Consider the following 27,317-nt stretch of genomic DNA (forward strand, 5'->3'; position numbering starts at 1 on the left):
CAAGGAGGGAGGTCTCGGGCGGAGCGTTGAGCCCACTCTTCACTGGGGCTTGCTGTGTACTCATAATCCCAGAGGTCTGATGCTCTTCCTCATCCCCTCTACTCGGTGCCTCATTCCCCAACCCTCCAGTCCGTAATTCTGGGGCCCACCTGCTGAGCCCCGTGGAGGGTTCACTCTGCAGGCCCAGAGTGTGGTTTGCTGGTGCCCTAGTAAGCCCTGAATGGGCTCCTCCTCCCCGCCAGCAGCCAGTGAGGCTGAAAGAACTCAGTCATCAGAGGCCCCTCCAACTGCCCTCCCCTCCCACTGTGCGGTGGCATCCTCTGGGCAAACAGTGCCTTCTCGCCACACAAGCCCATCTGTCCTGGCTGCCAGGGCCAATTCATGTCAAGGCTGGGTGGATGAGCAGCACCCACAGGGCACGGCCACAGCGGGCTCCCCAGCTCACCTTCGCACCACAACCTCAGTGCCGCCCAGCTAAGCTGCCCTAAGGCTCAAGAAGCTGCCTGTCAGGTCGGGATGGAAGTACCATCCTGGCTCTGCCAGGCCACGAGCTCACTGCCCCCAGCCACAGGGCCTCGCTCTGATCCAGGACTCAGCCTCCACCCTCTCCCAGTGTTGCCCCAGCCCTGGCCCTGGGCGGGAGGCACCGTCTGTCATCAGAGCTCTACGCACCAGGGTCATGGCCACTGGCACTTTTTCCAGTCTCCTGGGGAGGTGGGGGACAGGAAGCAACTCTCCTGGCACCCAAGTCCCCTTCCCTCCCAATGAAACCAGGAAGTACGTAGGAAAATACAGTCTTTATTGGTCTTCTGAAACAACAAACCAGAAATATAATTTTGCCTTTAAAAATCTTCTGTCTCAGGCTAAAGATACCACCATTGACAATGCCCTCCCCTCCCCCAGTCCCTTTAGAAAATCCCCAGATCTGGTACCAGCCTGCACACCAAAAGAAGAAGGAAGACTGTGGCTGTGGCCAGGGTGGCCTAGGGTCCCAGTAAGTAGCCCACGCCAGGCGTCCTCTGTCCACCTGCCAGGACCGACCTCCTCAAAGGCACTCCTCCAGGCCCCCAGCCCACCTCACTCACCCACTGCCGCACGAGCAGGGAGGCTCAGAGGCGGGCACAGGAGCTAGGCCTGCCAACTCCCTCTGCTCAGACCCTTGGCTTCAGGGTTCTGGCTGGCCTCTTCCTGAGCCCCCATCGAGATTCCATCCAAGAGCCAGAGATGAGCCTGATGCCCCCTGAGCCTGTGAGCCCGACACCTAGATACCCACCGTCATCACACTCTACACCTAGATACCCACCGTCATCACACTCTACACCTAGATACCCACCGTCATCACACTCTACACCTAGATACCCACCGTCATCGAACTCTACACCTAGATACCCACCGTCATCACACTCTACACCTAGATACCCACCGTCATCACACTCTACACCTAGATACCCACCGTCATCACACTCTACACCTAGATACCCACCGTCATCACACTCTGAGGAGGGACGGAGCTGGGGAGGGGAACAGGTAACCTGGAAAACCTGCACTGCCTTGGCAGCAGGTGGCTCCGTCCCAGATAGGCTCCCCACCCACTCTCTGGTTTGGCTCCCGCCTGGGTGCAAGGAAGTGCTCTGGGGAGCCACACTGAGCAGACAAAGCCCGGAACAGAGGCCCCATCCTGGGAGCCTCTGGGTAGCATGTGGCCACCCGCTCCCGCTCCCGGGCTCTGGCTGCGATAAGCTGGCAGGCAGCGAGCCTCAGGGGAGCCACCGTGTTCTCTGCCTGCCACCTGCTCTCCCCAGAGGGTGCCACCAATGGCAAAGCACCACCATGTCCCAGCCCTGAAGTCATAGGCCAGGAGTACTGAAGATGGAGGGTGAGAGGCACAGAGTCATGGTGCCAGGCTGCAGGCTGTGGAGGAATCGGTGGGGGCCCCGCAGGGCATGGTGCTGTGATGTGTGTGGGCAGGACCGAGGCAACACCAGTGGTGTGTGGCTGGATTCTCAGGAGGCCGCCATGCACACATGCAGCTGCTCCAGGCCCCTGGGGGGTGTCCCGGGAAAGCCCAGCAGGAGAGGTGTGAGAGGGTTACCATGGTGACAGGCAGTCTGCTCCAGTGGCACCACTTTGGCCCACTTTAAAGGATCTCAAAGGATCCTGGTGTTACTGTTTGAGTTCCTTCCCGCTGTTGACTTGAGAAGATTGCAGTGAGCAAGCGAGCGGCTCTGTGATCTCAGGGAGGCCCCCAGGGAAGAGCGTGTCTCTGCTGTCCGAGTGCTCATAGCCTCCATCTCCATGTGACCGTGTGAGTGTGAGAATGTGAGTGTGTGTGTGTGTGTGTGTATTATTTCAATCCATGTGACGGCACTGGTGATGCAATGGGTGTGTGAGTGAGTAAATCAGTGAATCCAGGAGCATGTGGTCAGTGTGGTCTATAGCAGATCCAGAGGCATGATGGCGTCAGCCAGGGGTGTATGGTGTTTCTGAGTGCTGGGTCCAGATGGCAGGGCTGGTGTGTTTGCACATTGGTACTAACAGTTGTAGAGCTGGGCCAGCTTTCACACTGCAGGGGTGTTAAGAACGTCTTTCTGGCTTAGGAGAGACTCTCAGAAATCTACCTTCATCCCTCAGATCCTTCCCTCCCCGTCCCCTCAATGCAGGTAAGGTGGTACCAGCAAGGTAGGAAGAGTCACCAGCTGTGGCCACCCCAGGGCAGGAAGGGCGACAGGGGAATGCCCAGTCCGGAAGCCTCCTCTTGCACACACCTCCTTGCTTTGCCGTGGCCAAAGCTTAGGGAGATTCTCCCAGATGTTCCAAAGATGTACTGGCTCCAAGAGGAGCATCCACAGGAGCCCCCAGCACGGCGGCTTCCAGGGAGCCTCGAAAGTGCAGGGAGAGAGCCTGCTGTGGCTTGTCTGCTGGAGGGCGGGGAGGAGAGTGGACTGGGGGAGGCAGTGGCCAGCGCCGGGTCAAGGTGGAGGCTGTGGCAAAGCAATGCCGCGTGCTCTCCCCGCCCTTCCTACCTGGCCGGGTGGGAGTGGGCGCTCAGGCCACAGAAGAGATCTGCTTCTGGTCCTCGTGCTCGCCCTCGGGGTCCCCCATCAGGGGCTGGCGCTTTTTGAGCTCCCGGTGGTACTTGGCCATGAGGGAGGCGTAGATGCAGCCATAGGCAGCAGCCACCACCATCATGATGCAGACGATGCCGCACACGACCCCTGCGATGATCACCGTGCCCATGGCTCGCCTCACACTCGCCGGCCGGTGCCTCTGCTTCTGTGGGCAGGCTGTGCCGGGCTCCGGCTCTGGCTCAGCCCCGGGCTTGGGCTTAGCAGGCTCTGGACTGGCCTTGGTGCAGGGTGGCCCAGGAATATCCAGCCCAGCTGAGCTATTCTCGTCCTCCAGCTGGGAGCAGTAGTTGAACATCTCCATGGGGACCATCCGCATGTCCTTCCCCCTCAGCTCCTTGGGCAGGGTGCAGGCAAGCTGGTCCAAGCGCCCCCCTGCATGCAGGAGAGAGAAAGAGGGGCTCACCAGGCATCCAGAACCTGCACTCCCTCTCCCCATCCCCAGCTCCCCAAAACGGAAGCCCCAGAAGGTAGTTTTTATCAGCAATGTAGTCAATCCTGGAATCGCCATCTATAGAAGAGGAAGCGGAGGAGGGAAAACAGCATTGATTGAGCCAAGTCCACAGTGAATTACGTATATCGTGCCATTTCATCCTCACAGGAGCCATGTGAAATGGATATTGTCTTTATTCCCATTTTATAGAGAAGCTTGCAGCCGCTTTCATCCGGCCTGTCCTCTCCGGGGCCAAACTGACCCACAGAGTAAGGCAGTGCTAACACCGGGAGGTGCCCAGGAAAGGGCTGTCATTGCAGAAAGCTGAGTGTCCCTGCCACACTGTCTGCCCCTGAATCTGCCTTCTGATCACCTGTCTGCGAGCCCAGGATACTGTTCTCAACACAACATCTTATCCTTCTAGGGTTCTTACATCTCACTCAAAGGACAAAAGTCAAAACCGCCTGCCTCTGCCACTGCCCCTTCATGCAAGACCTTTTGGTTGCCTAAGAATGGGCAGCTCCCTTTTTGGTGTAGGGAGGAAAAGAGTTGGCAGGAATGTTCTCCTTTTCCTCCTTAGGAGCAATCCAATGGCCCCATCAGTGCCCCAACCACAGCCCTGTGAGTACAAAGGCAACTGGAGGGGGAATCCTGGAGGCACATGAGGCCAAGGAGAGGAGGCTGGTGCTGATGAGGAGGTGTGGGTACATGGGCGCCCAGGCTCGCCAAGACGTCTTCATGATGGTGGTGGAGCCTGGCTCAGACATAGGGAGACACAGATGCAGGACAGGGGTGGGGTGAGAGAGAGGGTGGCTGAGGACAACAATCCGCCTAGACGTCCCCTAGAAAGTGGAAGCTGGATTCTGACCCTCTTTCAGCTTCCAGTGAAATCTAGATGCAGGCACTAGACCCCTGCTGAAGAGACGCGGGCTGCAGCCACTCCGTCACTGGCAGCTCTCTCTGCAGCCCGTCTGCTGCAAGTCTCCTCATACAGTAGGCATCAATCTTTCCCTGGGATGCCAATGGAAATATTCCAGGATTTTGTTTTTAAGAAATGCAAGGTTGAAAGCAATTCTGCTATTGAAAAGTCTGAAAATGCACATTCTCCTGGCATGCCTTTTTGTGCTGGGAATTCAGTTCCTGACGACCATAGCAGAGGAGGGTCTGAAGACACCTGGCCTAGTAGTTCCCCTATGCGGCTGACACCTGGGTGGCCTGCAGCAAACCTCACATCCCAGGAACATGTATCAGTACTGCCTGGGGATGCAGAGCTGAGTGCTGATGGGGGTGCAGCCTCATTTCCCTGCTCAGAAGACCCAAAGTTGAATCCTGGCTGCGTCATCTTGTGAAAATTATTTAATTTATTTAATTACTTATGAGTTTTAGTTTTCTTAGCTGTAAAATAAGACGGTCTATCTCAATTAGTTGCTGTAAGGATTAAAATCATGTACATGAAAAGACATTGGTAAACTGGAAACTATACAAATAATAATCATTATTTCCCCTCATGAAAATGGGAGAAATTATCATAGTGACTAACATTTTGTGGCACTTTATGGTATGTAAAACATTTTTAATTAACTAACACAGAAGAATTTCACGGAAATAATTGAAATTGTGGCCGGAGATGAAATGAAAGTGGTAAGACTTTAACAAAAAGCATTGGCATTATTTTCACTGCTTAAATATTGATTCATCAGCTCAGCAGACATTCATTGAGCATGTACTTTGTGCTGGGCACCAAATGGCGTTTCAAGTCCACTTAGTATTTGATTCTTACCAGGAAGTGAACAGATAAATGAACGTTTTATTGGGGACTCACTTTGTGCTGGGCACCTCTCAAGCCACATGTCGTGCATTACCGCATTTCATCCTCACAATGACCCTATGAAATAGATACTGTTTCCTTCCCACTTTACAGTGCCACAGTGAGAGGGTAACCAGCTTTCTCAAGATCACACAGCTAGCAGGTGGCAGAGCCGAAATTCAAGGGCAGATCTGGCCCTTCTCACCACCGTCTTGCACACCCTCCTTTCCCATGTCATGTGACCATATCATAGGTCATTACAGCACTTTCCCACATTAAAGAAAAGGGGACGGGAAGAAAGTAAAACCTAACTCATTTGACTTCTTAAAGTCTGGATGACAAAACTTCTTGGGAGAGGAAGTTGGCACTGTCACCAAAAGGAAGCTGTGGTTTTACTGAGGATTCATTCTATTCCCCTCTCGTGTAAGGGTAGGTGTTTAAGAGATGGCTGTATTCTTCAGAAGAAGAGCTGTTTTTCTCCCTCCTTCTACCACACCGGGGAAGCCCACAGGCAAACCTGGTGGGATACAAAGTCCGGGTGTCTTTACTTCCCTTATGTAACCTACGAAAGGGAGATCCAGTTCTGTGAGTCCTCCTAGGAGAAAGCGGGGAGGTAGCTTGGGGAGGGGATGCAGAGCAGGGAGGGGAGGGTGGGGGTGGAGGGAGCAGCACCAGCCTCTCTCCCACTGGCAGGAAGGGTGATGGCTCATCTGAGGGGAGGCTTGTGACTTTTCTAGCCGAGCTGGCACAGAGGCAGGGTCGCCCCCTTCTTTCCCCTGGCCTGCTCTCTGAGTCAGCACCCAGCCGCCAGGAGGAAAGTGTGGGGCCAGAGGTGATTGTCCCGATCCCTGGGGCCCCAGCGGGCCGGCTGTGCTCACCTCGATAGGAGAACCACTCCATCCAGTGTTTGAACTCACGGAGGTTACAGTCACACTCCCAGGGGTTATCTCCCACCTGCAGCAGCTGCAGGTTCGCTAGGGGTTCAAATGTCAGCCGGTCCAGGTTCTGCAGACGGTTGGAGCGAAGCGAGAGGGAACGCAGAGCCAGGAGGCCGTCAAAAAGGCCAGAGGGCAGCTGGGCCAGGCCGTTGATGGACAGGTCCAGGTGGCGGAGGAGCGGTGCGTGTCGTAGCAGGTCCCTGTCCAGGGTCCTGATGCTGTTATTGCGTAGCTGCAGCTCAGTCAGATTCGTCAGGTCCCCGAAAATGGAGTGGGGCAGCTGGTCCAGGAAGTTGTTGGACAGGTCCAGCCGCTGCAGGCTAGACAGGTTGGCGAAAGCCCAGCTTGGCAGGGCACTCAGCTTATTGTTCAAGAGCAAGAGGGTTCGGGTGGCCGCGGGCACATCTGGGGGCACCGTGGTGAGGCCTAGGCCACTGCAGTCCACCTCCAGGCTGCGGCTGTCACACTTGCAGGAGAAAGGGCAGGTGGGGAGGGCCTCCACAGCATACAGGGCGACCCAGCAGGTGATCCCTTGATGGGGGGGACAGATGGGAGAAAGAAAGCAACAGGCCAGGTCACTACCTCCTGCTTCTCTTCCCTCCTTTCCAGCTCATATCATAACAAGCTCTTGGCTTTATCTCCTTTGGCACAAGCCACAATCAAGGCATAAACATTTATTAGCCACATAAAAGGATAACAAATCCAAAGCCACTTCCATAGTAATGGACATCACACAGTGTCTGCAGGGCGCCCTGCCTTGCCACACATCTGGCAGAGCAATCACTTGAATGGAGAATGACCCTGCAGACTCAGCCAGAGCCCAGAGGACAAGCCATGCTGGTGCACAGTGATAGGAAGCCTGCAGGGCCTCCCACAGTCATCTCCTGGGGAGCTTGGGTCCTACAGACACCATGGATGTTGACACAATACAGGAGAAAAGGTTGTCAGAGAAACCTGCTCCCATGCCCTCTCCCAGTGTCACTGCTGGGACAAAGTCTCTCCTTCCCATGGAAAATGGCCAGGCTGCTGGCTCCTCCCCTCTGTGGCCCACCCCACCTCTGGAGCTGCCCTAAAGACAAGCTGTGTGTGGAAAGGCGAGCGCACGAAACAGCACTCTCAGCCCTGTCCTGCACAGCTTCCCACGTGCTGTTAGGTCTCCATGAACCCCACACCCAAGATGACGCCAGCAACTTGGCATGAGGGTTTAGAGCCCAGGCTGTGCTCCACTGTGGGAGTGACAGGCTAAGATGCACAAACCCACTTCAACATTGACAAATCATAGGGCCCAGGACGCATTTCACATTGACTCCCACCCTAACACCATCCAGGCTCTCAGCCTGGGCTTCTGTTCCTAGGGGCTACAGGGCAGCATTCCTCCACAATGGCCTGATTAACAGAATTCCTTTCCCGGTCCCATCTTTTGCCCAAGACTCTTCTTCTACGTAGCGAGCATGGGGTCCTGTGTGTAGGGCTGGGAGAAGTGACTCTCAGGGAACAATCACATCAGAGCCGTGCCCTTCCGTTGTGGAGCAGCCCTTCCCAACAGCGGCCTCAAGAACTCCTAAGTGTCCTCCTGAGTAGCAGGGAAGCCTGCTCATCGTGAAAGGGAACTGGGAAGAGCTCAAAATAGTTCAGTCCCACCAGGTCAGCCCAGCCAAGGTCACTTCCACACAGACTAGAGAAAAGACTCCAGCCAGAGAAGTAATGGAGAAGTTCAGACCCAGCTCACAGCCCATCGGTCCATCCCCGCCCTGGGGCCTGGGACCTGAGACCTGGGGCCTGGCTGTCCCAGGTCGGGGTGGACCAATGGGCCGTGAGCTGGGTCTGAACAGCCTTAAGTCTTGTCCAACAGGGGTCTGGGTGTCTGGTGTCCCAAAGGGTGGAGCTTGAAGGAAGAGGATGAGACTCTCCCCTTCTCCTGCCTGGAGGATTGATGACAGCTGAGAGCTGACACGTGGCTAGATCTGGCCTAGGCCTCCCTGCAGCCTAACAGCGAGCCTCCCTGTTCTTGGTGAGAAGTGAGCACAGGCACAGCCATGGAAGCCACTGGAGACCCTTTTTCTGGCCATCTTGGGTTACCTCGTGTCACCGCTCACCTCTCACCCCTCTGAGCCTATCTGCTATCAGATCAGCCAGCCCCACACCACCACACCAAGCCGTCTGAGAATCAGCATTCTTCAGACTTGACTTTCCCCAGGGGAAAAAAAAAAATCCAATCCATTCAACTTCCCTCTCAAAAGGGTCTGCATCGCCAGAAGCCACTCGCCCCTCCCAGGGAAGGGCCTGACAGCAGGCCGAGAGCCGCGGCAGAAGAGCAACTCCCTGCCTCCCCACCGCCCTGGAGACCAGGGTGGCATAAAAGCTCCAGTGACAAGAAAACATAATCCCGTACTGCGAGGTGTTGAGTGATTCTAGAATGAGGTTGAAAGGAGATCTGAGTCACTCGGGGGCCAGCCTCTCTCGCACGGTGAATAATTCAGGCTGCCTGTGTTGTGGGGCCCTGGATCACAGGGCTGGCCACAGCGGGAAGTCAGGCGGAATGCCGTCCCCATCCCGCGGGACCTTTTCCTCCCTGCCACTGTGTAGCCTTGGGCAGACCAGCCCTTGTTGACCTTGTCCCTTTGCCACATATAAAGAGAATTCTCAGGGCTCCTTTCACCCTGACAGCTGCCTGGCGTTGCCTTCATTCACACTTCCTCCCCTTTTTGGTAAATGGAGGGCTCAGTCTGCCTATATGCAGGAGGGGTTGGACCCACTCCCCAAAGTCTCTTCCAGCACCGCCTCCCAAGAGCCCATCAGGTCCTCTACTGAGAGTTGGGAAAGCGGAGGCATAAGGAGCGTAAGAGATATCTCCAAGCTGACCCAGCTCCTGGCCGAGGCCAGTCAACGGGGCAGTTCCCCATGGGAGCAAAAGGGCTTGCCACAGTCTGTGAAACACAGGCCGACAAGCTCAGACTGACAAGCTCAGGCACCCGTGAGGCTGTTTAAGACTCAGCAGGCCTGCATTCCAGCAGAGCTCTTCTCTTATCGGGGACCCCAGCAAGGTCACAGAGACTTACCTGGGGGAGGTAGAACAACTGTCGAGGCCTCCAACTCCAGGTCTAACCACTCAGCACTCAGCGGTGACTCTGACTGGTAGAGACACTGTCACCAGGCGTGACCCTGGCTTCCCAGAACGTAGCCTCGGGTATCCCAGGAAGATCTGGCCTAGGCCTCCCTGCAGCCTGAGTGTTGCTAAGGCCCCATATGGTGCTACCTAAAGTCACCTCGGCACACCCACCCCACCCGCACCCTCCTCCGGGGCCAGGGGTGTACTCACAGGAGACCTGCCTCCACTGCAGGGCGAGCCTGCCCCTCTGCTCAGGGCTGCTGCCCGGCGCCAGCATGGTGAGGCCCACGGCTCTCTGGGCCCTGTCGCTCTGGGGAGAGAGGAGCCCCTGGGTGCACCGCCCGTCAGTCCTGAGGGAGGGAGGAGCACTGAGCGCAGGCCGGCGCAGGAGCCCCGTTCCAGCCCAGGGGTTAGGGAGAGGGCCCGGGTGTCTCTTTACACTCCTCATGCCCTCTCCTGTACCTCTCAGTTATGATTCCCTGCGTGGGGGAAGAAGAGGAGCCAGGGAGCTGAAGGAGAGGAGCCGGGAAGCCTTCAACTCCCTGGGGTGGGGGCGGGACAGGCTTCGGCATTCCAGGAGCCCGAGGGTCAGGCACAGCGCTGCAGGGCTGGGGGCGCACCCGAGTGCCCACCCAGCCTCCTCTGCCTTCTTGTTGATCACTCAAATGTTTTCATGACAACCTGGTCTCCCATCTGGGCATTCCTTGAGTTATAGGTGGAGAAACTGAGTTGTCTCTGCAAGGTGAGCAGAGTAGGGTCACAGGCCACAGCTGTCACCTGTCCCTGGAGGCGCCCCTCACCTGGGTCCCAGTTTCTCCAGCCCCACCACAGCTCACCATGGCCCCAGGGAGGCAGGGGCCAGGCCCTTGGCAGCTGCAGTCGCGTACGGTGTGAGCCACTGGACGGCCTGCCGCTTCCCCCTGCACCACCGCCGCCCGCGCAGAGGTGAACAGCAGCGCTCTGTCTTCCGCCAGCCGGGCTATAATAAGACTCATCAGCTCAGGGGTTCATGCTGCGGCAGCTGCTAGGAAGAGACGGGGACACAGAGGAGAGGTGAGATCTCAGAGCAGGGGCGCTGAGGCAGCCGGGGTGCAGGAGCAGGCTTCCTTCTGAGGGGACAAGGGAGCACTTACCCTTTCTAGGGTCTGCCCCCCAGTGTCTCCCAACTGGGACACAGGATGTGTGCTGGGGTCTCCACTTCCTTCCAGATGGGAGGCCCAGGCTGCCAGCCCATCAGAGACGGGGACAGGGTACTGGTATGTGTTTACCTGCTGCAGCTGGCAGGGGCGGGGACGGGTGGGGAAGGAGGGAGGATGCCCACACCCCTCTCCATCGCCCTCCACGGGCTCCCTGCGTCAGCCCACAGCTCCAGGCGGCTCCAGCCTCTGACCTTCCTTGGTTGCCAGATTTGTCCCTGGGTGACTCCGGGTTGCAGCCTGCCTCTCCCTGCCCCCATGGGCCTACATAATTCTGGGAGCCCAGGAGACAATATCAGAGTGAAAAAGACAGGCCCGGAGGTAGATGGAGTTGCCAGGAAGCATCAGTGCTGAGCCCAGAATCTCTGCCTGTTTGTGCAGGTTTCCACTCGGGCGTTAGGGTCCTGCTGCAAACCCTGTTGCCCCCGTCTTCTCCCCTCAGCCCCCTCAGCCCCTCCCTCCTTGGGTGCTCCTTAGGCAGCCACAGCAGTGCCCAGTTAGAACAGGACAGTCAGCTCTGACTCGACTCGGCTGCCCTCTCGGCTGCCTTTCCTCCCCCTCCCCCACACAGTAAGGGTGCCAGTCCGCCAAGGGCCCCGCAGGCGCTGGCAGAGGGGTCACAAGACTGGGCACAAGTGTGGGATTGCAGGCAGCCCGGGACCCCCCACGATTTAGCCTTCGGGAGGACCCACGTCCCTGGCATGAGGGGTGGAGGAGGCCCTGAGGGTGGCGATGTCATGGTTCTCTAACCACTGTCTCAAGGCCAGGCCCAAGTGGGCTCCTGGTGCCAGTTGGCAGGGGTGGGGGTTCTGGGTTCAAATCTCTGGCCAGTTCTTTAAACAAACTGCTTAAACCCTCTGGGCCTCAGCTTCTTTATGTCTAGAAATGGTGACCGCAATACCTGCTTGGTGGAATTTCTATGAGGATCAGTCTAGTGAAGGGAAGAGAGTTGCCACACTCAGTGCACATCACCATGGAAATCCAGGCAGAGGCTCCTGCTCCAAGCTTGGACTTGAGCCCAAGACAGGCATGAGGGAGCAGCAGTTCCTCCCTCCAAGGGAGAGGGTGTCAGCAGCAGGTCGGTGTGATGGCTTTCTTTCCCGATCCCACCAACCTCACATGTGAGGTTATTTCTCGTTCCTGAGCACCCCGGGCCTGTGGAGTCTATGTATTTCTGCCCCACACCTATGGCCCTCGCAGACCTGCCTTCAAACAGCAGCGTCCACGCTGTCTGTCCCTCAAGCCCTGACCTTCAGCACAATCTCTCTTACTCAATCAAGAATGCCCATATCGAGAGCTCACAGTCCACGGCCACCCAAGGCATAGAGATGATGATCACTTGCCCCAGGTCACACGGTAAATAAGGGACTGGATTGCAGGTTTCGGAACCAGGCTGCCCATCACTCCCTGGCGACTGTCACCGGGCAGTGGCCCTTTCAGGGAGATACTTATGTGTGCACAGAGCAAGGCACACACACAGGCCTCCCAGACATGTGCTTGGAGCTCTGTACACAGCACGGATGCACACACACCCACAGAGAGCTGTGCAGCTAGGCATGTGCTAACATACATGGGCCCACATCCCTGCACACATGCACACGCACCTTGCTGGCAGCACTCCAGCACTTCTCAAATGCCAACACTCAGGCAACCGAATGAGATGCCTATAAGTTCCCAAGTGCCCCCAGCAGACATACGTGGAAGCCACCTCCAGCCTGGAGCTAAGGTCTAGAGAGAACCACTGCAGGGCAGCCCCTAACCCATGAGATACTTCCTATGCTCAAGGCCCATGTTGAGGCTGGATGCCCCATCCAGGCATCTGCTCCCACTCCTTCCGGCTTGCTGCAGGCAGATAGATAGTGGAGAAGCCCTCCCACCCTAGCTCAGGCCAGTTTCCACCTGAGGCTTCTGCCTCCCCTGGTAGGCTCCTGTTTTGCCTCCCACCCCACCCTTTCCTGTCCCTCAGTGTCTCCCACACTGTGAGCCCAGGGGTTAACCAGCAAACAGGCTGGCGAAGGTGGCTTCTTGTGCAGGTCTGGAGGTCCCATCTCCAGCCTCGAATGGGATGTCACCTGCACAAGCCAGTCAAGTCCCCACCATGCAGACGCACAGGTGTTGTCTTGCAAGGTGGCAGGACACTGTTGATCCTGGTATTGTCTAGAGAAATGTGATGCAAACAGGGCCCGCAGGTCCATGCGAATATGCCCCTTGCTCTCTGAGCAGCAAATCCTGCTTTCCTGGGTCCCTTGGGCTTCCTCCTGGACACCAGGACCTTCCCAAGAGCGAGAAAAACAGCGCAGCTCACAGAGGACACCAGTCATACGCGTGTGGCGTCACAGAAGGACTCCTAGGGAGAGGTGGGGCTGCAGCCAGCACTCCCTAGTTCCTGAGCCTCTGCCTACCAACACCTCCATCCAAAGGGCCCCTTCCCACCCCCAGAAAAGTGGAGCCTCCTTAAGGAAAGGGGGTGACCTACATTGGGAAGCTGGGAGAGCAGCTGCTGCGGCAGGCGCTGACAGCTGCTGAAATAAATTCACAGTCTGGGAGGGAAGTCCCTACCCAGGGTGCAGCATGGCGGACAGCGAGATCTCCTGTCTCCAAGTCCCATGGCCTCATCCACTCTGGATGCTGGGCCTGCTCCTGACCCAGTCCTAGAGACAGGGAGACCAAAGATGAGGGGCTAGGCCTCCATAGAATCCCTGGCCTCCCTTCCAGAGAGAGCCAGGATGGGAGAATGAGGCTGAGGAGCTCAAAGCAGTCCAATGAGGAACTCTGGAGGGCCAGAAACACGGGCCTTTGAGTGTAGCCCATTGCAACTCAAAGTGCGGTCCATGGATCAGCAGCATTGGTCTAGCTCGGGAGCCTTGTAAGAAGGCAGGCTCAGGTCCCACCCAGAATGACTGAGTCAGAATCTGCATTTTAACAAGATCCCCAGGTGGTTTTCATGCATATTCGAGTTTTATGCTATGAGGCCGGGCACTTCTCAGCAGGGCGAACGGTCACCGAGGAGACCGTGCTGGCCTGTCCCTGAGCCTCCAGGACCCACTGAGAGGTTAACTGGGACCTGGGGAGAAAAAATTACCACAGTCACAAACCTGTGTAGTTTTCTTAATCCTTGTAACAACTCTCTGGGGTTCGTGTTCTTGTTACTATCATTTTGCAGATGTAGGAAACTGAGGCAACAGAAATTAATTAACTCGCCTAAAGTTAGGCAAATGGAATCATATGGATCTGAGCCCGAGCTCTCTGGCTCCTAACTCAGTTGTCTGTCTGCTTACACGTGGGGGTTACTTGTGCAGGAAAGGCACAGGTAGGAAAGGAAGACATCGCCTTTCCTCGGAACAGCCCTCTGCAGTGTCCACGGCAGTGCCTGATCCACTCTCGCTGGAGCTGAGAAGGCAGCTGTTTTTGTCCCCACTGCCCTGATGAAGGAACAGACTTTGTGACTTGCTGGACTGAGATGCAAGCAAGCCAAGTTCTCCTCTTCCCAGCCTCCCTTCTTGAAGTCCTGGGAGGCCCAGATCTTACAGAGGGTGGAGGGGGCTTTCTAGAAACCTTTCTGGCTGGGGGTTGTGTGCTGAGGTGAGGGGAGTAGGCCGGAGCTCTGCTGTGGGGAGTCAAGGCTGGGGAGGCCATGGGGAGCAAGAGGCCCCAGTAGGAGCAGGGGGTTCCACGTGCAGAGCTGAGTGGGCTGCAGCCACCCCTAGAGACTGGGGGTGGGAGCTGCCTCCCTGCTAGCGCCCCACCCGGCCCCTCAGAGCATGGAACAGCCGGCACGCACTCACTCACTGCAGAGAGCTAGGTTGGGACGGCAGGAGCCTGGACCGCTCCATGCACCTGCCCCTTCCATTTCTCCTCAGATGGAGGTTAATTAATCTCGTCTCAGACTCTAGCTAGAAACCTCCAGCACACTCACCACAGACCTGGTGTCCGCGCCCTTCCTCTCACGCTTCTGCTCATGTCTATCCCTCCACATCAAGCATCCAAGGCATGCAGCCAGATAATGCCCATCGGGCCTCCACCTCTGAATTCCTGACTCCTGGGCCGTCACGCTAGCCCTAAGGTGCACCCACTCCCCTGGCATCTCCCCTTGGTCAAGGGTCCCTGACTCAAGACAAGGCCTCCACACCCCTCAGCATGGAAGAGTCACAGGACTCAGGGGTAAAAGGGCCATTGGCAGCCTACTCAGCCACCCCCTTCACTCTGCAGAGGGCCAGAGAGAGGCAGAGCCAGCACTGGGCCCACGCCCTGGGCCTGCAGGGGCAGTGCCCTTCCGCCAACCCCAGGAAGGCTGAGAGGGAGCCCGGAGAGTGGGCAGCCAGAGCCCTGGGCCAAAGACAGCCCGAGATTCCATATGCCTAGGACGCAGGGAGGCCGTCTAGACTGGGCTTCCCTTGCTGCTGCCCATCTGGGCACCCAGGCCCGCTAGGACACATGCTCGATCTCTTTCCTGCCCATCACCCCCATCACACACACTGCCCAGGCAGCAAGGAACTAGGTTTTTACAATCTCTATATTTGTACTTGGAACAGCCATATGCCCTCCTGGTTCATTTTAAAACACATGCCCCATCCTCACCCCCAGCCTCCTGCACCCCCGTTTTCTTGTCAGATATTCCCCATCTCAAACAGACCCTCTGGGAAGCACAGCAGAGAAGCCTCCTGAGTGACTCCTCATGGGAGCTGCTCCCTGACATGAGGGAGGCTCAGGTGTCCACTGGGCCCTGGGGCTGGGCTCAGGGTGGTGTCCCCAGGCAGGGCGCAGGGGAAGCCTGGCTGGGGGAAGAAGGAGGAAGACCAGAGGGTCAGACGGCCTCTATGCTGGCTCCTTCCTCCTCTGCCCATCCCCAGAGCTCCCAGACACCCCCAACCATCACATACACGCCGTCCCCTCCTCCTTCCTACACTGCCCACTGAGGCCAAAACAGCCCAGAGGCGGCCCCTGGGCTCTGGTGCCTGGGAAATGGGAGCAGGATTTGCTCCTCCTGGGCCCAGACAAGCTTCCGTCAAACCCCAAAGACACCAGATCGGCAACTTAAGCAGCCTCTCTCCTTCCCCCTCCCCACGGGCCTGGCTTTCCTGGTCTCCCTCTTTTGGCAGTGCTGAGACTTTCTTTCTGCCGGTGGGGAGGTGGGGGTGGGAAGAGCTGGGCTCTTCTTGGCAGCTCGGAAGCTGCTGTCGGGTTTCCCTACCAGCTGGACTTCCCCCGCCTCAGCTCCACGTGCTTGACTCCCTCCCCGCCCCCACCTGAGGCAGTTATCTAAGCTGCAGGGGTGTCATCTGAGTCACAAAGAGGCACTGCCCAAGTAGCCCTGACAGCCAGGTGCCAACACCCCCCAGAAATGTGGACAGCTTGGGGGTAGGAGAGAGACAGAGCCACCAACTGGAAGCCAGCCCCGGACCTGCGGGGAGGTGTAGGAATATGAACTTCTGACTCCTGGTCAGGCTGCTCCCCTCTCCAGCACTGTTCAAATGGGCCAGGGGGATTGGGAGTGACTGTCCTGCTCTACTCAGGGGGTCCATGCCCCTGCCTGGGTCAAGAAGCCAGGCAGGCCTGGCCCCGCTGTGTACCCCCAACCCAAGCTCAGTGCACAGCCCCCCCTAAGGCTCCCTGACCCATTTGCAGATGAACGGTTGGGTGTACAGCCGCGGGACACCCCAGCAGGTTCTCGCAGGCCTGATTTTCCTGCCTTGCCCTTGGGCTAACAGGGAAGGGCTGCAATACTCCTCTCTCTTGCCCACTCCCAGCCTCACCCTCACCAGGGAGGCTTCATGCACAGCCAAGTGGACCGATGCTCATCTGGGGGAGGGTTCCTCCACACCCTTGTCCAAGGACAGTCACCTGCAGGCAAGCTATGGGGAGGCCCAGGCCCTGGGTCTGTGCCCATGCCTCTGACACCCAGGCCCTCCACCCTGCCACCCTCCACCCCAAGCCTTCCTCTGATCTGGCCCTGTCCCCAGCACCCGGCTGCCATCCCACCTGCTTCCCATGACCCCTGAGTTTCTTGGGGCTGTCTGTGCAGAGCCGGGCACAACGACAGCACAAGGCTCTTGGCTGCTTCTTCCGTGCTGCAGGGACCGTTTCTCTGCCACCCGGGACTGTCATCTGGCGCCAGCGCTGCCCTCCTCCCCACTTCCCAGCAGAATCCACAGCTCTTGTCCCCAGCGCTGTGGGCTCAGAGTTCCCGGTGTCGTGCACCTTTGGGATGCTCTGGTGCCTGAGCCTGAGCTGCTTCTTGGCCCCAGCAATTGCCCCAGGGTAGGAAGCAACTGCAGCTATTCCTGCAGGGCAGAGATGGCCGGTCCCCACTTCACATGCCCGGACCACCCCCCGTCCCCACCAACCCTCCATTCCTTCCTACCAGTCACTTGGCACTCACCGTCTTTACTCTGACCGCAAACGCCTTCAATCAGGTGGCTCTCAACCCTCCAGTAAGACCCTCCTGGGATTCCTAGAGAAATCCAGACACCACCGGCAGGCAGAGCGCAGTGGGCACTGATGCCAGAGTCTCCACTCAGCGGGAGCAGGGGCTGGCACGCAGCACACAGCACCAGGAGGTGGAATGCTGGCGGCAGGCAGGGGACTGCTGGGTCAGTCACAAACTGAGAAGGAAAGAGAGGGATGGAGGGAGAGAGAGGAGAGAGGGAAGAAAGGGGTGAGGGAGGAGAGCGCGCGTGTGCGCGAGCGACGAGCCAGAGCAGAGCGGGGAGTGACAGCTGGGGTGCATCTGTGATGACAGCGGCAGCAGCACACACAGGCACACAACAGAGGTGGCTCGGCCGCGAGGGCAGTGCTCACCCTGGCCACGCTCACGTTTCAGTGGAAAAAGGCGCCTGTGGATGAATCGCTGCCGACCGCAGGGAGGAGGAAAGCTGTTTCACCACCACCTCCATCTTCCATCCTGCGCCTCCAGGCTCTCCCTCACCACCCCCCCCACCGGCTGCACCTGTCTTCTGTGCCTCTCTCCTCTCTTCCCTTCCATCTGGGAAAGAGGGACAGGCGCAGACACTGAGCAAGCGGCTGCCTTTTGTTCCCATTGAGGCCCCCCCGGGAAGCTGGTCTTTCTCCTGTTTTAGAGACATGCGAGGCAGAGTCTCCCATCCTGCCTGAGAGAAGGAAAAACCGAACCCTCCTCTCAGTCATACAAAAGAAGGGTGCACAGGGATGTCCATGTGCCAGATGGCCCTACAGGAAAGGGCCCTGAGCCCCCACAAAGCCAGGGATCACATGGTCATGCAGAGGTCACTGAGCCTCAGGGTCTGACCACCCCAGGCCAGGACTACTTTAGGAAGCAGAATACCAGAGTTGGCAGCTGGGAGCTTGGGCACAGGGCAGCCTGCAGCAGCTGCTTGCAGACCTTTCTCAGTGCCAGGGACGAGCTTGGCTTCTCAGGGCTCCTTGCTCTTATCTGTGATGGGTCAGGCATGCGAAGGGAAGAGACTGTCATTCAAGAACTTGGAGGCCTCTTTCTTAACCAATCAGGACAAAGCAAGTCAGAAAAATTGATATCCTAAGAGATGGGAAGTGGCTGATCTGAAGGCCAAGTGAGTCAGGGACCAACCTAGAAGGAAGCCAGGGCCCCCCCCCAGCCTGGAGCACGAACCCTAAATCCCCCTTCCTTTGCGTCCACTGCCTGTAGACAGATGAAGCAGTGTGCTAGCAATATATCACCGTGTCCTATGTCCCTCTTCCATTTTGCCTGCTTTCCTGGGAGGATTCATAACCAGGACTGGGGTGGGGGTAGAGGAACCCCCTGGACTCAGGATGTCCCTAGAAGGATGCTCCTGCACACTCCTTTCCGTCTGTTCTGCTGGGCCCCCGGGCAGCACAAGGCTTCAGCTGCAGTGTCTTTTCTCTCTGGGGAATCCCCTGCCTCTCACCTCTCATGTTGGTGCCTCCCACACATCCCACTTTCAAGCTAAGGAGGCTCCCACCTCCCCATAAACACACTTCCTGCTTCTCCATCTCCATGAAAGCGTGGCCTTCCCTGAAAGCGTGGCCTTCCCTGGGCCTGCAATGCTCTCCCGCCCTTAGGTGGCTTCCCCCTTCCTTAAAATCTCAACCAGAATGTCACCTGCAAGGCGACGTTTCCCCAGAATAGCACAGGACTGGCCCTGCTCCTCCTCTGATCTCTGGTATTCTCTTTGGGCCACCCTCACATTGTGCAGAGGCTTTCCGTGGTCTGCTTCATCTCCTTCCCGACACAGAGCTGTTCAAGCAGAGGGACCGGCCTCACCTGTTCCGTGTCCTTCAGGCCCCAGCACCTTTGTGTCAACTGAGTGAGGAATGGAGGACATGAAAGAGCTCAAGACTGGGCATCAGGGGACCCAGACTCCAGACTCTGTTGCTCAGTGACTAGCTAGCTAGTGAGTTCACTCAGCAGCCCTGGGCCTTGCTGGCTGGGATTCCTGCCCTGCAGAATGAGGAGATGGGTTGAGATCTCTGGTCTCCCTTCTGGCACTGGCCTTCTGTGACCTAAGTATTCACTGTGCACCTGCCGGGTCCGCAGCATGTGTTACAAAAGATGATCCCTCTCATGCCCCACAGTCCCCATCCCGTGCAACACACAGTCTCCCGGTGAGGTTTTCAAGACAGAGGAGGAGGAAAGAGAAGTAGATACAAGGGCTGGGAGGGCAAAGCTGGAGCTTCTGACTCCTGGCACCACAGCACTCAACAGTGTGCAAACTCATATGTTCATGTGCATGCTATGTGTGTGCATGTGTGTGTACGTGTGTGCATGTGTATGGTGTGCATGCATGTGCAGGTGTGTGTGCATGCATGTGTGTCTGTGTGTGCATGTATGTGTGTGTGCATGTGCAGCTGTTTGGTTTTGCCATCTGTGATGACACAGCAGCACCAAGGTGACAGTCTGCGTGCAGAGCAAAGATGTACATCTTGATAAGCCGCTTGCCGGCCTGGCCTTATTGAGGCTCTTTGTTATGTTGTCGGCCAGCGGAGCTGAGCTGAGATCTTACAGGAAAGCTGCATGGAGGAAGGCACGAAATCAATGTGGAGAGGCAGGCCAGAGAGGGAAGGCAGGGGACAGCCCGGAGAGGGAGGACAGGAGGGAGGGAAGGGGTTCAGGCCAGCTGGGGCAGGAAGGGGTCTGAGATTTGTCTTCCTCTTTCAGGTCACGACAGACCCCCTGGGGACCAACGTCGGGGTCTAAAACAGGAGCCCAGCATGCACAGGCATGAGGGAAGTTTTCCTGATAACTCCCAGGAAAGCAACCGGAAAAGCCGAGTGCCTTGCATTCCCTCAGGCCCTTGGCCTGAATTTCTCTTCACCGAAAGGTGTGAGCTTGTCTGCAAACATAATATCATAAGGTGTTGTCTCCTACACACAGCTGGCTAGCAGGAGATGATGGGAGGAAGGGCAGTCCTCCCACAAGTAGCCACTCACCTGAATGAGCAGAGCAGGGATCCTGGGGGAGAAGACTCGGTTCCCTGGGTGTCTGGAATGGAAAAGCACAACTTGGGTTGTGGGACAGGAGTTGATAGAAGGATTCAGTATGATGCAAGCCAAAGGGTGCAAGCAGCTGGGCACCGCAGAACACTGTTGACTCACTGGTAAATATATTTCCGTGCCTCACCGCCTTTACTCCCCATACCACATCTTGTCTTCAACATCCTACAGTTCTTGCCATAAGGAAGTTCTTCTTCGTGTCTCACTTAAATCCCCATTCCTCAGTGGATTGCCTCCGAGGTCTTCAAGGGACCCAGAGCACAGCTAAAGCTCCAGGATCTCAAGTTCAGGGACAGTGAGAAGGCACAGCAAAATGGAGAGGAAGGAGATCAGCAAGGCCCCTGAAGCTTGGAGGGAAGGGACAGTGAGACCTGCTAGAATTCTGCTTCCCTGTCAAGTGGCTGGCTCAAATTGAATTAGCTTACATAGCTCAAGAACAATGTATGGAGCCACACTGTGATAGGAACGGGTTCTAGGTGCTGGGCATCAAAACTCAATCCCCTGCCTGGTATTAGCCCCAGACAGACAATAAATGAGAAATCAAATAGATGAACAAATCATGTCACTTAGAAAATTAAACAAGTAATGAGATAGAGAGTGAAAGGTGGTGGCGGAGGGGGAACCTGCTTTATCTCGGGAGGCCAGGGACAGCCACTCTAGGAGATGATGTTGGGCTGAGACCTGATCATGGGAAGGAGCCAGCCATGTAAAATTCTAGGGGAAGAGCATTCCAGGAGGAGAAAACAGTTGGTACAAATGCCCTGGGGTGAGAATGAGCTTAATATGTTTGAGAGATGAAGTGTTTCTGGTTGAAATGAGAGAAATCAGCAGGGCCAGTTCATGTGGCCATCTTACAAGTTTAGATTTTAAGATCAATGGGGGCCAGGTGCGATGACTCACGCCTGTAATTTCTGAAGTGTTCAGCACTTTGGGAGACTGAGGCGGGTAGATCACTTGAGGTCAGGAGTTTGAGACCAGCCTGGCCAACGTGGTGAAACCCCATCTCTACCAGAAATACAAAAATTAGCTATGCATGGTGTCACATGCACCTGTAATCCTAGCTACCCGGGAAGCTGAGGCAGGAGAAACAGTTGAACCCGGGAGGCAGAGGTTGCAATGAGCTGAGATCATGCCACTGCACTCCAGCCTGGGTGACAGAGTGAGACACCGTCTCAAAAAAACAAAACGAAAAAGAGCAATGGGATGACATTAGAGGGTTTTAAGCCAGGGAGTGGTGTGATTCGATCTTCAGAAAGATCACTCTTGCGGCTTTGTGGAGAATGGATTAGAGAGAGGTGGGGTGGAAAGCGGTGGACAGCTCGGGGGTGCTTGCATTAATCCAAGTGAGGGCAATGTTGGCTTGGCCAAGGGTGGTAACCGTGGAGATGGAGGGAAGCGGACAGATTTATAAAATGTTGGCACTAAGGTGTGCAGACCTTAGATGGGAGGAGGGAAAATGATAGCAATCAGGTAGAAAATGTGTTGTGAAATGGAGACGTCTCAAGCAGGGTCAGGTTTGGGGAAGAACATGGCAAGTTCAAAGTGAGAGGTGAAGCCAGCTGGACTTCTTGGGTCTAGTGGGGACTTTGAGAACTTTTTTATCTTACAAGAGGATTGTAAAACACACTCATTAGCGTTCTGTGACCCAAGGGCAGAGGACATGCCAATAGGCGGTTGCAATACCCTACATTTCGCAAAGGACACCAAGGCAAGACGCACAGCTTGCCTTGGAGGAGCTCGGAATGGAACCAAGTGGGGGAAAATCTGCTCTGTGCCCTGCTCCCCCCATTTCTGCCCAAGGAAACTCAAAACCTACACCCCCACCCTCTCCAGATTCCCCATGTGAGAATCATAGAATTTCTTCCAGCTCAGAAATCTCATGATTCTATGCGACTTGACACTGAGCCATCCAATGGAAAGGCAGAGTCTCATTCTAGGAACAATGTGAGACCTCTTTGACCACGGAGGCCAAGGGCAGGATGGAGGAAACTCTCTTCCATCCCAAAGAGTGGGTCGTTCTGAACACTGGCATGATTCACTCTGATGATCCTCTTTCATTCAGCCTTTTCTGAAAGAAATCTGTCTAAAATGAATATCTAGGGTGGCATTATAAGGGAAAAGAAGGAGAAGAGACTGAGGGGTCCCTGCAACCTTAGAGGGGCACATGAGCAGGAGGAGGAGCATGACCGTGCTAGGCCCTGAGCACACCTCACCTGCTGCTGTGCACTGTGTCTGCAGCTCTCACCTTTGTCATGAGCCAACAAATGGGTCTACCCATCCCCTTCCAGCCCACTCCTTCCAGCCACCTGGACCTCAGAGCAACAAAGACACCCCCAAAGAACTCAAATGTTCCCATATCATAGGACCTGTTCAAGAAGGCCAGCCAGCCAGGGTACCACCCCAGGATTGCCGGGAGACTCCAAGGGAGGGGAGGGGCCTCTCAGGGCCTCGGTTTCTTCATCTGCAAACTCAGATTAGCTCCAGAATAACACTGTCCAAAACAGTGGCCAACAACCATACGTGGCTATTTAAATTTAAGTTAATTAAAATTAAAATGTTTTAAAATGCAGGTCCTCAGGCGTGCTAGCCACACTCTGAGTTCTCAGTAGCCACGTATGGCTACTGGCTACTGTTTAGGACAGCACAGCTGTAGGCCATCTTCATCATCTTAGAAGGTTCAGTGGGTAAGGCTTAGGACAGGGGTTCCCTAAATATGGTGCCGGTACTAGCAGCATCGGCCACCCCTGGGAACACTTCAGAAATTCTCAGGCCCACCCTGGAGCCCCTGAAGGAGAAACTCTGGGGGTGGGGTTCTAACAAACCTTCCAGGCGATTGTGATGCACGCTGAAATTTAAAAACCAAGGCTCTAGTCTGGAGTGACAGCCTCACACATTATCTCACTTGAGCCTCAACAATCTTATGCTCCTTCTGCCCTTCTAGGGGAAGTAGAACTGTGACTCATCTTGCAGCTGAGAAGACAAAATTCAAAGATCACAACCCTGGAAAACGCAGGGCTGGACCTCTGGCCTGTCACCCTTCCCTGCTCTCATTTTACCCATCAAATCTCTCTAAGATCATTCCAGATTGAAAAAACGAAAACACAATTCTGTATCTCTGTGCCGTATTGGAACTCCCGCCAGCTGGGTACTGGAGAAGTAGGAATGATTGTGATGGACACAGCGTAATGGCTAAGAAGACACATCTGCTCACGTTTCACAGATGAGGAAACTGGAGCCTGAGTAGAGAGCGGCTTGCCTGTGCCCGCCGCTCCTTCCCGACCGCCAGGACTCAGTCCAGGTCGAGAGGAGGCAGGTTCAGGGATAGGTAGGCCCAGGCTGCAGTCCTGCTTCTGTTATTAACAAGCTGGTGACTTGGGCAAGCCATGTGACTCTGAAAAGCCACCATTTCTTCAGCTTGGAAAGTCAGAATAATAATAGGACTGGCCTGCTGTGGGATTCAATACACTCATGCATGTGAGGTGCCGGACACGTTCTAAGCGCCCAGCGCAGTTTTGATATTATTATACCAGACACTAGGAAGCTGGCCTAGTTTTGAAATTCTTCTTCTTTTCAATATAACCTGCCTCTTCTTTCTATTCGTTGGCCCCAAGTTTTCCTGGAGCTCTTTGTCCCAGATTTCTCTTGATATGTAAGCACTCGTTTGGGTTCTCCAAGCCTATTTGGGAACCAGAAAGGCAAGGGTGGCCCTTGTAAGCAGTCATCAAAAGAGAACTCTTTGCCGGCTGGTGGTGCCTGTAGTTTCCTGGAACCTGCCTGCAGCCCCGGACAAATCCGATCCTGGCTTTGAGCTGGAAAAGAGCCTCCTTATAAAGCGGGGAAGAGCCTGAGCAGGCAGAGGGTGTGAAAGAAATGGTTACACCAGGTTCAGATCCAAGGAGCCCATGAGTTGCTAGGGCAATGGCCCTGAATTCCAGTCTCCGGGCGCCACTCTTGGTCATGTGATTTGGTCAAAAGGGTGGGTCTCTCTGGCCTCTATATTCCCATCTACGGGAAAGGGGAGACTGAGCTGTCCCATCCACCGGCCTTGAGTTCCCAGAGATCTAGGATGAATCTGCTCTCATTGTTCTCTGGAACGGGAGCCTCATCGCTGCTGGGCTGCCGTCTCTCTTCTTCCCCCACCCCTCCCGCTCCCCAGGAACCTCAGTGGCACTCTGCCCTCTGACTCAGTCCTGCCGTCTGCTGCTGTCTCTCTCCTCAATCCCGGCGGAAGCACCTCCTCTCTTTAACTCGACTCTGTTTTTTTCTCTCCCTGTCTCTTCCCTGGCCTTCCCCTCTCTCTTCCTGCCCTGTAGCCGTGGGCGTCCAAATGAAGCTGGAATTCCTCCAGCGCAAATTCTGGGCGGCAACACGGCAGGTAGGTGTCAACGCGGCAGGTAGGTGTGATGTCAGGCCAGGTCAGGTGGGGAACTCACCGTGCTTCCCTGGGTGTAGACCCTCCGCATCCCCTTGGATGCTCCACAGCCTTGAGACTCTCAGGATGCCCTCCCAGCCCCCTCCCGCTTCTCAGCCCCTCACTCCCCAGCCTGCAGGCCGGGCCTCAGCGCTGGTCCCCAGCCCCTCCCAGCCCAGTGCTGGGGGGCACGACCCAGAGTCACCCCCTCTCGCCATCCCAAAGTCACTGGCTCGCCTCCCCCCTGCAGAAGGAGAGCCATCTCACTCCACTCTCCAAAGTCCAGGGTCCGGGCCCTGATGGCTGGCAAGAGATGCCAGAGATGACAGCGGTTTCCGGCCGAGAACTCCCAGCTCTGCCTGGCCTGGTCCTGTCCGTTCTACTGGCTCCTTTCCCCTCTGCTTCCCCAGAGCCCTCAGGTCCCTCTGGGCTTCTGAGCTGCCCCCATCACCTCCCTCAAGCTCCCTCAGCCCCAGTGTCCTGCAACGCCGACCCCCTCGGCCCCCATCACTCATTGCTGTGGCCTGGCTTTGGGCAAGTGCAAGGAGCCCAAGAATGAATGGGGAGGGATGGAGGGCAGGGGGCTGCGGTCACCCTCCGCCTCACCGGACAGCCAGTGCAGAGTCCACAAAGCCCCCTCCCCACACCAGCATTGAGGCCCGGGGGCTGCAGGGCCTGCACCTCTAAAAGGGCTACCTGGGCCACTCCACCAGCCAGGGCCTGCACCATGCAGCACCACAGGCCACATGCCACACACACAGAGCTAACACACACCGTACGCATGTACCCTCCGCATACAGACACACATGCACACACCTCACACATGTGCTCTCCGCATACGACACACACCCCACACCCCACACACATGCCCTCTGCATACAGATACACACCCCATGCACACATGCACACACACTGCAAACGTACCCCACACACAGTGCTCCCACTTACACGCGCCATTTCTACCACACACATGCATGCGGTCTCCACATTCAGTCTCTCCTCTTCCTTCCAGTGCAGCACTGTGGACGGGCCGTGCACACAGAGCTGTGAGGACAGTGTAAGTTCTGCTCGAGTGAGGAAACTGGAGGTGGGAGCCATGGCCCTCCACCCGGTCCTGCTTGCGGGCCAGCTTCCCTCCCCCAGATCCCTTCCTTCCCTGCAGCGAAGGCTCCCATGCTGCCTTCCAGAGCTGGGGGACAGGCCGGAGGACCGGGGTGGGCGAGGGTCCTGGCGTAACCTCCCTTCTGGGTTTCCGCCCAGGATCTGGACTGCTTCGTCATCGACAACAATGGGTTCATTCTGATCTCCAAGAGGTCCCATGAGGTGAGTCACTGGGGATGTAGAATGAGGGGGAGAGGGCAGCAGGAGGACTGGAGACATCGGGCAGCCACTCCAGCCAAAGAGAGCCCCACGGCCCCAGGAGGGAACCCTGCTTAGGGCCAATTCAGCAGAAAGGTCTGAAGAACACGGTGTTCTTAAAGCCAAAGTCAACAGAGAAAGATGGCAGAATTTGGAGCACTTTTCAACGCAGAGAGTCAGAGAAAATATGACTTCTTCATTTTACCTGTCACTAGCCTGGCCTCCTCCCATCCCTGGTAGGAGCCACTCAGTAACCCCATCTCAGGGCCCTGCCTGGCCACACTGACCCAGCCTCACGCGGGGCCTCCCCCCAGGGATCCAAGCACACCCACTCATCAGATCATCCCCCAACCCCCTCCTGCCTTTCTACCATCGAGGGTCCCAGAAGACGCGTCTTCCCCACTTCACGTTCTTGTCCTGTCTGGACCTTATGGAAAATTATACTCTCGCCCACCACGCCCAGCCTTCGGTGTGCCAGGGAAGAAGTGGGGAATGGATGTGATGCTTTCTCACCTGAATGCCTGGCTTGCACATCCTAACCTTCCCCTGCCCCCGCTGGGTGTGGGCATCTCTCTGAACGGAGCATGTACTCAGACAGGAAAAAGAGAAAGTACAGTAATCTATTTATACTTGCTGGGCTCCAAAAGGGACCTCAAAATGGATGATTCCTTTAGCCAGGAATTAGACTGAAAAAGAAGCCCATTCCAACCTGAAGCAAATCCAGATCTATTCACCAGACGCATTTCCTTGACGCGAGGCAGAGCGTCCGACCGGCCTCCTGCCTGAGCCTCGGGGAAAGGGGCATAGTATTTGGTTCTGTGTGAGCTTCACTACTAATTAGAAAAGTGATGTGGGCAAGCGACTTCCGCTCGCCGTGTCTCGCTGGGGGCTGGACTACACAGTGGCTAAGCCAGCCCCAGCTGAAGGCTCGCACCACCTGGGATATGGAGGCTGATGCAGAGGTCGTGGTCAAGGCCACCTGCGCGCATCTCAGGGCTGTGGTCTGGCCTGACCGGGATGCGGCTTCCGATCCAAAGAAGTCATCGGAACAGGGCAGGAACTGGAGCAGGGGTGTCGGAAGGAGACTTGGGAAAGAGGACAGGTGAGGACAAAGGGGCACCAGTGGGTCATGAAATCTAACTCCTTGGGGTAGTGTTTAAATGACCCACTTAACGAGCAGCAGTTCTCAGCCACAAGAGCAGAGAAGCCAAAGACGGTTTCATTCAACTTCCTCTTGGTGGGAGTGGGGGCGGGGCTTTGCAGGACTCAGCTAATTGTTCATCCTGGCCACCTGGGCACCTGCCTCTGGTTTCCCCCTTCTCCCTTTCATGCCCCCTTTTGGCCATTTCACTCCTTCCCAGACAGAGCCTGGGCCTTTGTGTTTTTCCATTGTTCTGGGAGAAAGCCGGTGATGACAGGAGTTGAAACCAGTGGTTGGTGTGGGGCTCTGGGATTACCTGATGCCCCCTCGTTC

At 56.3% G+C, this 27,317-nt stretch overlaps 2 protein-coding genes across 2 annotated transcripts in view; one reads left to right on the forward strand and one right to left on the reverse strand.

The window, feature by feature from the left end:
* The window catches only part of CACNA2D4 (calcium voltage-gated channel auxiliary subunit alpha2delta 4), a 135,166-nt gene that overhangs the window by 90,568 nt on the left and 17,281 nt on the right, over nt 1-27,317 (forward strand). The window contains exons 28-30 of the mRNA XM_017862418.1: nt 24,387-24,448; nt 25,497-25,541; nt 25,745-25,807. Of these exons, the coding sequence (XP_017717907.1) occupies nt 24,387-24,448; nt 25,497-25,541; nt 25,745-25,807 (170 nt within the window). The remainder of the gene's footprint in view (nt 1-24,386; nt 24,449-25,496; nt 25,542-25,744; nt 25,808-27,317) is intronic.
* Nucleotides 783-9,733, reverse strand: LRTM2 (leucine rich repeat transmembrane protein 2). Its single transcript, XM_017863244.1, has 4 exons — nt 9,623-9,733; nt 6,244-6,834; nt 1,472-3,500; nt 783-1,261 (listed from the first exon to the last, which is right to left on the reverse strand). Exons 1-3 carry the CDS (start codon nt 9,687-9,689, stop codon nt 3,046-3,048), a joined length of 1,113 nt encoding a protein of 370 aa, XP_017718733.1. The 5' UTR covers nt 9,690-9,733; the 3' UTR covers nt 783-1,261; nt 1,472-3,045.

Source organism: Rhinopithecus bieti, unplaced genomic scaffold (genome assembly GCF_001698545.2).
Source record: "Rhinopithecus bieti isolate Rb0 unplaced genomic scaffold, ASM169854v2 scaffold_2654, whole genome shotgun sequence".
In the NCBI taxonomy this organism is placed as follows: domain Eukaryota; kingdom Metazoa; phylum Chordata; class Mammalia; order Primates; family Cercopithecidae; genus Rhinopithecus; species Rhinopithecus bieti.